This window comes from Notechis scutatus, chromosome 6 (genome assembly GCF_049901735.1).
Source record: "Notechis scutatus isolate UNSWTSFEM ecotype Mainland chromosome 6, rNotScu1.2, whole genome shotgun sequence".
NCBI classification, from domain to species: domain Eukaryota; kingdom Metazoa; phylum Chordata; class Lepidosauria; order Squamata; family Elapidae; genus Notechis; species Notechis scutatus.
In genome coordinates, this window is record NC_142014.1 from 6,571,982 (window position 1) to 6,584,307 (window position 12,326).

General features: G+C 36.5%; 1 protein-coding gene across 3 annotated transcripts in view; it reads right to left on the reverse strand.

Moving 5' to 3' along the window:
- Positions 1-207: 207 nt before the first annotated feature.
- The window catches only part of PPP1R3A (protein phosphatase 1 regulatory subunit 3A), a 39,953-nt gene continuing 27,834 nt past the window's right edge, over positions 208-12,326 (reverse strand). The window contains exons 2-5 of one of the 3 annotated variants that reach the window (XM_026669096.2): positions 7,747-7,805; positions 7,518-7,642; positions 3,850-4,312; positions 208-2,346 (exon numbers count right to left, since the gene is read on the reverse strand). In XM_026669096.2, coding sequence (XP_026524881.2) covers positions 1,553-2,346; positions 3,850-4,312; positions 7,518-7,642; positions 7,747-7,805 — 1,441 coding nt within the window. In that variant the 3' untranslated portion in view covers positions 208-1,552. Of the gene's footprint in view, positions 4,313-7,517; positions 7,643-7,746; positions 7,806-12,326 lie in introns of all 3 variants that reach the window. The other 2 variants (XM_087969287.1, XM_026669093.2) reach the window with 2 other exon arrangements.

Sequence of the window (12,326 nt, forward strand, 5' to 3'; positions counted from 1 at the left end):
TAAAAGATTGTAGAGATGAAGGATCACAATATTATTTTCCTTCCATTTCCATTACTTTATGTCTTCAAAGACATAAAGTATAGCTAGATAATTAAAAATTAATTTTTAAAAAGTGAATGAGAGCTATGCAAATTCTTTATTAGTTATCAGCTGGGAGGTCCAAACTGTCAGTATTGGTCAAAATTAATCTTCCATAGCTGCATAGGATATAGCACAATTGTTATACTTTATTATTTTCATTTGAGAATTTGAAATATTCACATACAACCAAGACATTCAAACTTTATTAGTATTATTCAATGTTCATCAAGTTTGCTTTTTCTATATAACATAGTCCAAATAATACGGTTCAAAAAAAATTAACTGGAATAATGCGGAAGAAAAAAAAAAGAAAATCACACAGTCTTCATTTGTAAAAATACAAACAAATGAAAACAGCGAGGCTCCAGTTTTTATCCTTTAGTGTGTATCAGTCTGTATTAATTCTGTGATAAAAATGGGAACCTGGTTTTCTTGCTTAACTTTATATTTTTTTATACATACATTGTAATTACTTTGCATTCTACAGCTGACAGCGTGCTATTAATGTTATTCATTATATAACTCATTACCTTGGAAAAAAGCCAGTCATGTAATCTGTATCAGAATTCTTCCACCCACCCACAAATTAGAGCAGTAGATCAGCATTTCCCAACTTGGTACTTTGTAGAATTTCTAGCCAGCCTTTGGTCATATTAGCTAAGAATATGTAAATCCAGTGTATCTGGAAGGAGCTACATTGAGGAAGATGGACAACGAGATGTAACAGATTTAGCAAGTGAAGTACATTCCTTATGGTTTTTAATTCTCACTGATTGTACTGGTTCATGCACAAATCAAAATTTCAGTATATTAATATGTTAAGAATATGGTCAAATAACAGTTTAAATATGAAGGATTTAGGTCACTAATTCTTAAAAATCGGATGTCTTCATATGGTAGAATTGAAAAAAGATGGGAGGCACACAGGTTCATATAAAGGAATGGTGTACAAAACTCTTAGGCAACATGTGCTGAAGAGTAATGGGAGTGCTTCTTCTAATCCTTCCATTGTGATGTTAATTGCCAACTGTTTTAGCAAGGGAAACTCTTGTATTAACAGGCCCTTTTAGCATGTTCTTTCTTTTTAAAGCATTAAGTATTTAATTTATGTTGCTAAATATATTTATATTTTTAAAAATTCACAGAAAATGAGACTATACTACAAAATAAATATGATCAAACCCAAACAGACTGAAGTGTCACACCTTCATAATGGGTTAAGAGACAGCAGCTACATTTAATATAAGTTGATATGCTGTAGAACTCTTGATTTATATATATACTTAATGTTCCAAACAGAATGGTCCTGTATAGAATGACTGCATATACAGTACATATGCATTCCGTGTGCATTCTTTTCAAGCAATATTTGAAAAGAGGAAAGGAGTCTTATTTTGGTTTTAAGAGTAGACATTGTTACTCTTTGGAACAAGCAGATAATAAATTCTACATACAATGTGGAATATTCATACTATTCCTTTTTGATGGAGTTTTTGTTTCTCCTACCATCACAATATAGCCAGCACAATGAAAATAAGTAGAATGCAAAGCAGACAATTAAATCATAATGATACAATGTTACACAAAATACAATGAACAAAAGGAAATAAAATATTTTGTAAGCAATATGCTTTAACACAAGACACTCAGTAGGTGAATTATAAGCTTCATTTTTCTGGCTAGAAATTCCTGTATGATCAAAAAAAGCCTGCTTATCGTGTCTGATAATATTCATTTTCTTTTCAGTTATTAAACCTTCCGAAGCTAAGCTTGTTTCTTCTCTTTCTTCAGTGGATTCCCTAATTAAAATTGTGGGCTTTATTTGTTTTTCTGGACTGAACTCTGTTTGATGGGAAAACTGGCCTATGTTTCCTTCTCTATTCTCACTAGGGAGAAATTCTTGCAGCTTAGTGATATTTGTAATAACATGAGTTGTTTCATCTTTTGGGTTGAAGTTACATCCAGATTGAGCTGCAATTTCAGTTGAAGCATTTGTGGGTGGAGGCGACATCTCTTCTACTTCAGCAATTTGAGGGCCTGCAAATCCTTTGGGAGATATCACTGAGGAGTTTTTATAACAGCTTCCCACAAAATTTTTATCCAAATGGCATGTTTTTGGTTCAGTTGTGGGACCTATGTGAGAAAATGAACTCCAGATGCTTCCTTCTTCAACTTCTTTATTGTGTAAGCCTTGTGAAGAATGTTCTGAATGATTCAATGATACTTCACAATGCACACCTTGTTCCGAAACAATTTTTCCTTCTGCTGAAAAAGGACAAAATATTTCAGTTGATGGTGAATTATTTACAGAATTATGTTCTGCTTTGGCAAGCATTTCATTTGTTGCATGTGTTGAAATCATTTCCATATGTACTGTTTCATATGTGGGCACATTATTAATATGTGAAGCAGATACTCCAAATTTGGTGTCACATAATACACCCTCTCTATTGCATTGACAAAGAGGATAATGTGACCCATCATTTCTTCCTTCATGTATATCAAATACCATTTCCTTTTTCTCTGTGGGCCTGTCACTTAATGCAGTCTCTTGGGGTAGCTTAAAAATTACTGCTTTTTCACTAGCAGACATTTTTTCAGGAATACTTTCTGATGTCATTTTAATTATATAAGCAGCTGTAACTGCTTCTGCTTCTTCTGTATTATCATGCTTAGTGACTGAGGTCTCTTCATACCTGAGTGCATCTTGGCAAGTAAATAGTTCATCTGTGGGACTTACTTTCAAACATCTTGTATTGTCATTAATACCCCCCATGGCTTCAACTCCTGTTAGTTCCTTTATCTGCACTCTTTTATTTGCTTCACTTTGTCTTTCTGCCAACTGATTTTCTGAACCACTCCCCGTTTGAATCATCAATCTGTCCCAGGTACTCTGATCTTTAAGAATAATCATGTCAGGTTCACTTTGGCAGGGTTCTATCTCAGAAATATTTCTGTTTTCTGGATTATCATTCTGATTGTACTTCCTTTTTTCTAAGTTGTTTCTGCTATCAGACATTTTCTTTGTGTTTATTAATATAGATTGCATAAACACATTTTCATCAACTGGTGGTACAATATGGGATTGACTTTCCCAAAGTGTATTATGAAGTTTCTCAGGGATTCTAATTTCTTCTTTTTTTGAATCATGGTTTGATTCATCTATAATGCAACTTTTGCTTTCTGTTTTATTATTATTTGAGTTTCCACTGTCACTTAAATATGGAAGCCCTATTGATTTTGACATTTGCTCTTTTATTTCACCTGGGACACCGGAAGTCATTACTTCTTCCCTTTGAGGTAACTTAGCTAGCTTGTTAATTTCATAATTATCACGTAAGACATGTTTTCTATACCTGTTGGTAAGAGATATTTGTTTTTCTGGAGAGTTCTCTAAAATTTTTAGCATGATTTCTTTTTCCTTATCATCATTATACTCAGACTTACGTTTTTCTTCTACAATGTCTTCTGAATGAAAGCTTGCCAAACAATTTTCTGTGACATCAGCATTTGCCATAGCTTCACTATTTAAACCTCTGTTTAAACATAATTTGTTTTTGCTTTCAACTTTTTCTCTTTCGGGTTCATGTCTGATGTTTTCTGAATCTAACTCTGGAATTTGGAAAGCTATTTCCTGCTTAAGTTGTTCCTGGACTGTCTTAATATTATAATACTTTCTTTTCAATGCATTTTCTTTCAACTTTCCTGCTTCATCATCTTCTAAGGAAACAGTCTCCCTTGCTTTTTTGAAGTTATAATTATCCTCACCTATGAATAATGTCTCTTTTGTTTTATTTCTTGGGACATTCTTAGATTCCTCACTTTGAACATATGCTTGATGCATTCCACAATTGCTTGAGACAATATCTGGAATATAGGCAGTCTGGTTTTTATTGATTTCAGACCAATATTCTGGTGAGAAATAGGTTTCATTTGGATTCAAACCCTCTAAGGACTGTGCAGTTTTGTTTAGTAAGTCAACCTCACTGCATTTTTCTGGGAATAATAACTGTCTATTATTTCCAATGGAACATGTTTGATTATTCTGCGGTTCTTTGTCTTGTAAAGAATGTTCTGTTGAAGAGCTTTTAGGCAGAGGTTGTCTAATCAAGCCAGACTCTAGCTTGTCCCCCAGTTGTTGCAGTTCATTTGGAAATCTAACAGGTTCAGTTGCATAGGAACTCCTTTCATTCATTGAAGAACTTCTGCTTCTAGTAAAGTGATGACTTAGCTGAAATAATAGAATAAAAGAGTGTGAAACTATGTGTGAATGTGTAAGTGAATAGACTATATGCCCATACTCATACACACACACATGAAAAGGAGTTCAGTTCAAAAAATATTTTTTTCCAATAAAACCCATTTTCAGAAAGCATGCTTCCAAGCTGTTTACAAAATGAATATTGCATTTTAAGTACATGTGCATGCACAGCCACAAAGGGCAACAAACATAAGAGGCAAAAAAAAATTCCACTTTTCTTCTTTATGTCTGTCCCCATCTTAGCCTGTTTATTTATGAGCTCCGTAAGCTTCAAGTATGTTTCAGAGAAATGAATCCTGAAGAGAAAATTCTGTACAAGGCAAACTAATTCATTCAAATAGCACATTCCATTCTAGACATGCTTTATTTTAAAGTGAATGCAGTGACACAAAATATCAAAGCTAAAGAATGTACAGGAGTGTCCAAAGGCACATTTGTACACTGACAAATACTATAAGGATTATGTTTATTTTACTCTCCTCTCAGACCCCTCAGACAGGAATGTTTTAGTTAGAAACTGCAGAAACTGAGAGTTAGGAAAGGCCACAAAGAAGTTTCTTCAGTATCACTCCAATATTAAATTATATTATTCAATAGCATCTGCATCTTATGGCATTCTTCCCTTGCTTTCAAATGCATAGTTGGATGGTTCCGTACCAATCAATTAGAAGATAGCAACTTAGATACTCCCTTATTACATTTACACTTTCTGCAGATGCCCCTATTACAATGTCTCTTATTAATATGTTTTCTGCAAAGCCTCTGCAAACTATTAATAGTAAAACGTCACTCAAAGAAAAGTGAAGGAACTAATGTTTCTGCAAATTCTGTTTTAATGACCCTCTGCCAACTAGTCCTCAAATGTATCTGAGCTTTTCAGTGATGCCAACTGTCAGGATTTAATAGTGAGATGCCTGTTTCTTTTCCTCCTTATCTCCCTCCTTATAACTGACATTTGCATGATTTCAATAATTATATGCAAATCTTACAATTTCCCCTTCTCACATAAGGCTGATGTTACTTGTCAACTGCTGAGCTGTCGCGTGAGCCATTGCCTATCAGTTTCAAAGATTTGGTTGCATTTCCATTTATTATAGACCTCTATTGTTTAATTCATTATGCAGCACATAAAATTATTGGACTGAGCTTTGACCAGGTATATAGATTTTTTAAAAACTCTATATGCTTAAGTCTTGTATTGGAGAATGCTATGACTTTGTTAATAAAAATAATATTTCAATTCTGATTATTCAGGCAATAAAAGCTCCATTCTGAATGACAACTTTGAACTCTCCTAAAGTTAGAGCTAAGATAACTTTGGGCTGAAGAATTGTCTTATTCTCTACCCAAAATGGCTGTGTGATGCTAATGTTTAGTGTATCCTTTTGTGTGTTTCAGATTTTATATTTTCACTCACAAACACCATTATATTTCCTGCTTATTTACTTGTGTATATAACTATGCCATTTTTCTTCTCATAAAATGCAGGCTAACCCACTGAATAACATTTATGCAATATAAGTGGCATTGAGGTTAAAAATAATGTTTAATGTGAACATATATTTATTTATAAAATCAGTGTGATTTAGTCAATATTGTGTGTGTTATATCTGAAAGATGGTATCTGTGGTCAAATTTTTGAGTTTAAAAACAATAACTTAACTTTCCCTACTATTATTCTCTCCAGAATCAAAACTTCTGGACAAGGAGCAATTTTTAAAAATCAATTATTGCACCACATTAAAAATTATTTTACGCAATTATCAAATGCTAAAAAGATTCACTTGCAACATCATTGCTTTGCTCTTTCATGAGCCTCCAAGCAATCACTGTTGAGTAGCCATTAGTTATAGTCTATGTATGGCTCCCTAACTGTAAAACTAAAAAAGGGAAAAAATGCAATAATAAAAATCAGAAAAATAAGAATTTAAGTTATTATTCTTCTATTGTTTTCAAATTGTCCCTTATATCCTGTGATAAAAGAGAAATAAGTTGTTAAATGAAAGGTAACAAAATTAAATGTTTCAAAACATCCTACATCCTTTAATCATACTAAATATATAATTAAAACTCTGATAGTAACAGCATTGGCAAATTATGTAGTATACGTATCATCACTGTTGAAGTAGAGAAAGATCTTCCTCTTGTGGAATATATAATAATATTGTCTAACTGAAGCGAACAAAGTTTTGGTGACCACAGACTGATCATTTTTAAAATTATTTGGGATGGTTGGGTACTTTGTAGACAATACAGTAATCTTTCATCAAAGTAGACAGGACCATGATTTCCAAGAATGAGGGTTGAATTTTGGAGGTATGGAGATTAGTGACAGCATTCCTGAACAATTGGAAAAAAAATCTGAACAATTTTCAGTTGTTTTTTTAAGAAAAATGACTGAAAAATTATAAAAATTCAGTGATATCATTTCACCCCACCTCCCCAAATGTCAGGCCTGTGTACAATTCATCCACTATGAGCTACTTTCCCTCAACCTTCCTCAGTAAGAAGATTGCAATCCTTTGTTTGCGGAGGAAACGTATCAGAATATATCATTTGAGTTGATACACATAATAATCTGTTTGGGATATCCAATAACAAATCCCAGCTGATTTTTTACCACTGTTTTTTTTTTGAATTTTATACTTGAACAACTTAATAAGAAGTTTAAAATATCCACAAAATAATTGACAGATAATTCAATAAGATGCTAGCGAGATAGGGTGGGAGGAGGGAGAATAATAATCAGAAGAATTATTTTTTATTCTGTTGAAGAAAACTCCACTAGCTTTCTCATGTCTCCCCAGGAGAAGCTTTGATCAAGCAATTGGTTGGTCTAAATACATGTGCATTGTTTGCAACAGGAAGAAATATTTGTTTATTTTAGAAAATAAAAGAACAGAAAATGCTGTTTGATTCCACCCTCCAACACTTTGACATGCAGCTGAAAAGGATTTTAGAGTCATAGCAGTTTCTTTCTTGACATTGTTCTATAAAACAGGGATCCTCTGTGAGCCGTGGCCCATTACCGGGCCACGGCCTATTTGCAACTGGGCTGCATGAGTAAAGCTATGCATGTACATGCCTGCCCCTCACACAAAACCATCCCCTCCCTCCCCTCCCTCCCCCTGAATCAGGTTGGAGAACACTGCTGTAAAAGATTCTGAAAGCTTACCAGCAACTCCAATTCTTTCTCATTTTCTTTGTCATCTTCATTACAGACATCATTTTTTTCTTCTTCATTTTCTTTTCTGTATTTATTTTCATTATCCAGATGTGAATAAACGATCTGGGGGATATCTAAAAGAATTGAATTATTGAATAATATTCACCTAGATGCTTTGTTACTTTAAAAAAAAATTATAACACAAACTACAGAAGGTGAAATGATTGAGACTTTCTACCTGAGATTCTGGAATTAATCCAAATGTCTTTATCAGCCATTGTCAATGTTTCCTCTTTACTATGAAATGAGAAAGAAAACAAAGTGACAATAATTAAAATCTTTTTCTGGATTTTTAAGCAATAGTATTATTATAATTAATGTAGTATTTGAATAAAATTAGTTTTATTTTTCTCATCTGGCTTCGTGTGTCAATGTCACCATAGGAAAATAATCACAGTAACCTAACCTTTCTATCTCCTTCCATAAATCTAATCTGAAATGAAGGGATCACAAAAAACTTGGTGTCCCCTATATTGTGTGGCAAATTATCCATGTGAATGTTGTATATTATTGCACTAAGGACCATTCTGCAGAGGCCTTACTGCAGTGTGCTCTCTACTTTTATCATTTGGCGCATGACAAATCTGTTGACTGGACTTTTATGTTGGTTTAACCATGTCTCTTTTGGTACAGTATGCAAAATACAGTTTGATATATTATTTTCAGTTTGCCTTTCATTAGTAACTGTTCTTTACAAATCAACATATCAACACAAAAGAAATTAAGGAAATGTAAAGTTGGCCTTCACGTTTCAATATTCTAGGGTGAATTGGAACAATAAAGATGAAAATGTTGGTAATTCCAAAACAGGATTAACATATGGCAGAAGGAAGGAAGGAAGGAAGGAAAGAAGGAAGGAAGGAAGGAAGGAAGGAAGGAAGGAAGGAAGGAAGGAAGGAAGGAAGGAAGGAAGGAAGGAAGGAACCTTGGTTCAAAAATCTCTGCCCTCTTCATTTGGTTATATTTTAGATACCAATGACAAATAACAAGGGTCATCAGATACTCAATCACTACTTACTATTTGCATGTTCCTTCTATTTAATGATTGATACATAAATAGGAGATTATATTATAGGCAGGCTCAAATTGACTGATGCTTATAAATAAATTTGTCTGGACAGTGTTCACCTGTACTCTAGTTCAGTTCAAGAGAAACATCTCCTTCAAGAGGCCCATCAAAATGAACTTAAATGAGATTAAGCTGTCAAGTTTCAAATGGATTTTTTGCTCTTGCAACTATTATCACTTCTCAGCTTGCCAATGAACTATGGGGAGAGGGAAGGTGTAGATAGAACTAAGCTCCAGACATCAAGATGCCAGCCATGGGAACCAAGGACATTTCAGCAGGTGTTTACCAGAGCCAAAAAGACTTTCTCATGACAATACCAGAAGTCTCCATTGGACAATGTGACCTGGCCTAATAGGTGGGAGGAAAGACCTGAACTTCAAAACGACGCTATAGGGCACTGCACACCAGAACAAGGATAGTTTTTCTCTGAATGCCATCATTCTGCTAAACAAATAATTCCCTCAATACTTATTTACTTATTTACTAAGACTGTATTACTATTATTCCTCTCATCCTTCCTAGTACCTATCTCTTCCCACTATGATTATAACCGTGTTGCTTGTATCTTTACAATTTATATTGTTTTATTTGTTTCCTAGTATGATTTGATTGCTTATTAGTAACCTATGACTATCACTAAGTGTTGTATCTTATGATTCTTGGTGAATGTATTTTTTTCCTTTATGTACACTGAGAGCATATGCACCAAAGACAAATTCCTTGTGTGTCCAATCACACTTGGCCAATAAAGAATTCTATTCTAACTTTAATTATATGGGTTTGCATGAGAAATAGTTAGATCTGGTTTTGCCTTCATCTTTGCCAATATGATAAACTCAATAAAGTTTTGCTTTAAGAGATTGGATCTCAGCTGTGCTTGCTTTGGTTGGGTTTGTCAGTCAGAATATTGACATTAAACCAGATCTCCCAAAATTAAAATTGACAATGTCCACACCATCAGGCACGGGAATAGACAGCAGCTGAATACATTTGTGAATTCTGGAGGCTAGTGGGGAAACTGAGGCACTGGCCAGAGCAGCTTCTGGTCCACTACTTCCAAGATGCCCTCAAATGAGAGTTGTATCACATCTGCCTGCTTTGGGGAACACCTGAATGGATGCATGACTGATACCAAATGGTAGAATCAGAGCTGGACCTAGTGGGTTACAAATGGAATGGAAGAGTGTGGAACTGCCCAAAGAGGAGCTAAGAGAAGCACCTGCTGGGCTGGAGAAATCCTATTATGAGAGCCTCTGCTCCCTCCAAAGCCCCGAAGCATGGACCCAGCCTATGCTTCCAATGCAACCAAGAGGGCCACTGAGCTGCAGCCTGCCCAGCACTGGCACTCATCTCAACCTCAAGGGCTATGAGCCCAACAAAGCCAAGGAAGCCAACCAAACAGGGGAAGGAGAAAATGTGAGTGGCACGTGAAGTCATAGAGTTCTCACACACACCCTCGAGCAATGAAGGGGAGGGAACTCTGACTGAGGATGATCCCCTTGTTGTACCCTGTTTGGGGGTATATGGGTCATAAAATCTCTAATAGACTCAGGGTACACCTAATGCTTAGTCAGTCTGCAGATAGCCTGAAAATTGGGAATGTGACTGAGGAAACTATGCCAACCCATAAGATTTGAACAGATTGATGGCTCCATTGTGGGAGGCTTGCCTGCCTCCTACTTAACAGAACTGGTACACCTTAAGTTAGAAACTCATCAAGAGACCATCCAGTTCATGATAGCCCCAAAGATGGCAGAAACGATGATCCTGGGGTTACTTTGGCTCACCAAGTGAGGACCCATTGTGCATTGGGGAAGGGGAGAGAGACATGTGGCCATAACAGAAAAGGCCAAGAAACCCCTGAAAAGAAACCTGGGCAGGCCCAGCCAGCAGAGAGAAGAAAGAGGGAGAATGCACAAAAGTCGCCTCTGAGTTGGTGCTCAAAGGGCAACCCATTCCCCACAAATACTGGTACCTAGTGGAGGCATTCAGTGAAAAAAATGTGATGTCCTACCCCATTGACCCATGGATTGTGCCATCAAAATCTTGCTGGGTGAAACTCTCAAAAGCCAAAATATACTCAATGACCGCAAAGGAGATGGGGGAATTGAGAAACTACATTGATAAAAACTTGGTGAGGGACTTCATTCAGGCTGGAAAATCCCAAGTGGCAGCCCCCATATTATTCAAGGAGAAAAAAGATGGGTAATTGAGATTATGTGTAGATTTTATTGTTGTATGTATAGAGGAGATGTACCCACTCTTCCTCATGAAAGACAGGTTGGGACATTTGGCCAAAGAAAAAGTGGACCTCATGGAGGCGTATTACCAAATCAAAAAAAGGTCAAATGGAAAACCATGTTCAACTGCCCATTAAGATGCTATCAATTTAGAGTGATGCCCTTTGGATTACAGATAGCCCCAGCCATAGTCATGCAGCTGATAAATGAAGTGCTACATAAGCACCTATACAAAGAGATACTGGTATATTTAGATGACATTCTCATCTATTCCGAGATGATGGAGGAACACGTGAAACTAGTATGTAAAGTGCTGGACAAACTCCTGAATGCTAAGCTGTATGCCAACCTGTCAAAATATGACTAGTCTAAACTACTTAGATTATAGAGTATCTTGTGAAGCGGTGGAGATGGACCCAGGGAAATGAAAGCCATCCTAGAATGGCAAGCACCATGCACCTGAAAACAGTTGCAAGCTTCCTAGTCTTCACAAACTTCTACAGGCAATTCATACTCTCCTTCATAAAGATTGCCTTACCTATCACAAAACTGCTAAAAATGGGGGGGGGGAGAGAAGCCTTAGCCCATCCAGACGCTAAACTGGACAATGGAATGTCAAGAAGACCTTGAGAAACTAAAGAGACTATTTGCGGTCAAGCCAGTCCTAAAGCATCCCAATCCTGAGGAGCCATTTGTGATCCAAATGGATGGCAGTCATGTGGCAGTGGGGGCAGTTCCCCTCCAAAAGAATGAGGGGAAACTGCAACCATGTGCCTACATGTCCTGAAAGTTGAACGAGACAGAGAGACATTGAACAGTGTGGGAAAAAGAAACCTTTATGGTGCAATGGACACTGCTAATATGGAGGCAGTTTTTAGAGGGCAGCAAAATCCGTTTCAAAGTATGGACTGACCACAAAAATTTAGAGGCCTTAAAATTCCCCACAAATTTTCCCCAAAGCATGTATGGTGGGACTCAATACTTCAATCGGTTTGAATTCACATTGAAATATATCCCGGGGGGAAAGAACTTCCTAGCCAACATGCTGTCCTGCATGCCCCAGTATAAAAGTGCTCAAGAGTGGTCAACTGAATTATTCCCATGAACCAGTTGTCAGCACAAGTGAATACTTGGCAGCGAACAAGTAAGATGACCCATAATCCCAGTGAGACTTCTGGCTGATGTTGAGCCAGAAGCAGAGAACAGAGTTATCCATTCCTGCTCTGGCTTCTTGCTGTTTGTGGGCTCTGGAGGGAGCTGAAAACTGCCCTGGGAGGGGGGGGGCAATGAAGCCAAGGAGGGGTGTTCCATGTGGTTCCAGGAGAGAACACAACTCTCCCCTGGAAATCCAGAGCTTTTTTCTTCTATGCTACGACTTGGAGAAGGGGTTGGACAAAATGGCTGCCACAAAGTTGTGATAGTCATGACCATCTAAAGCGCTGTGCAGGA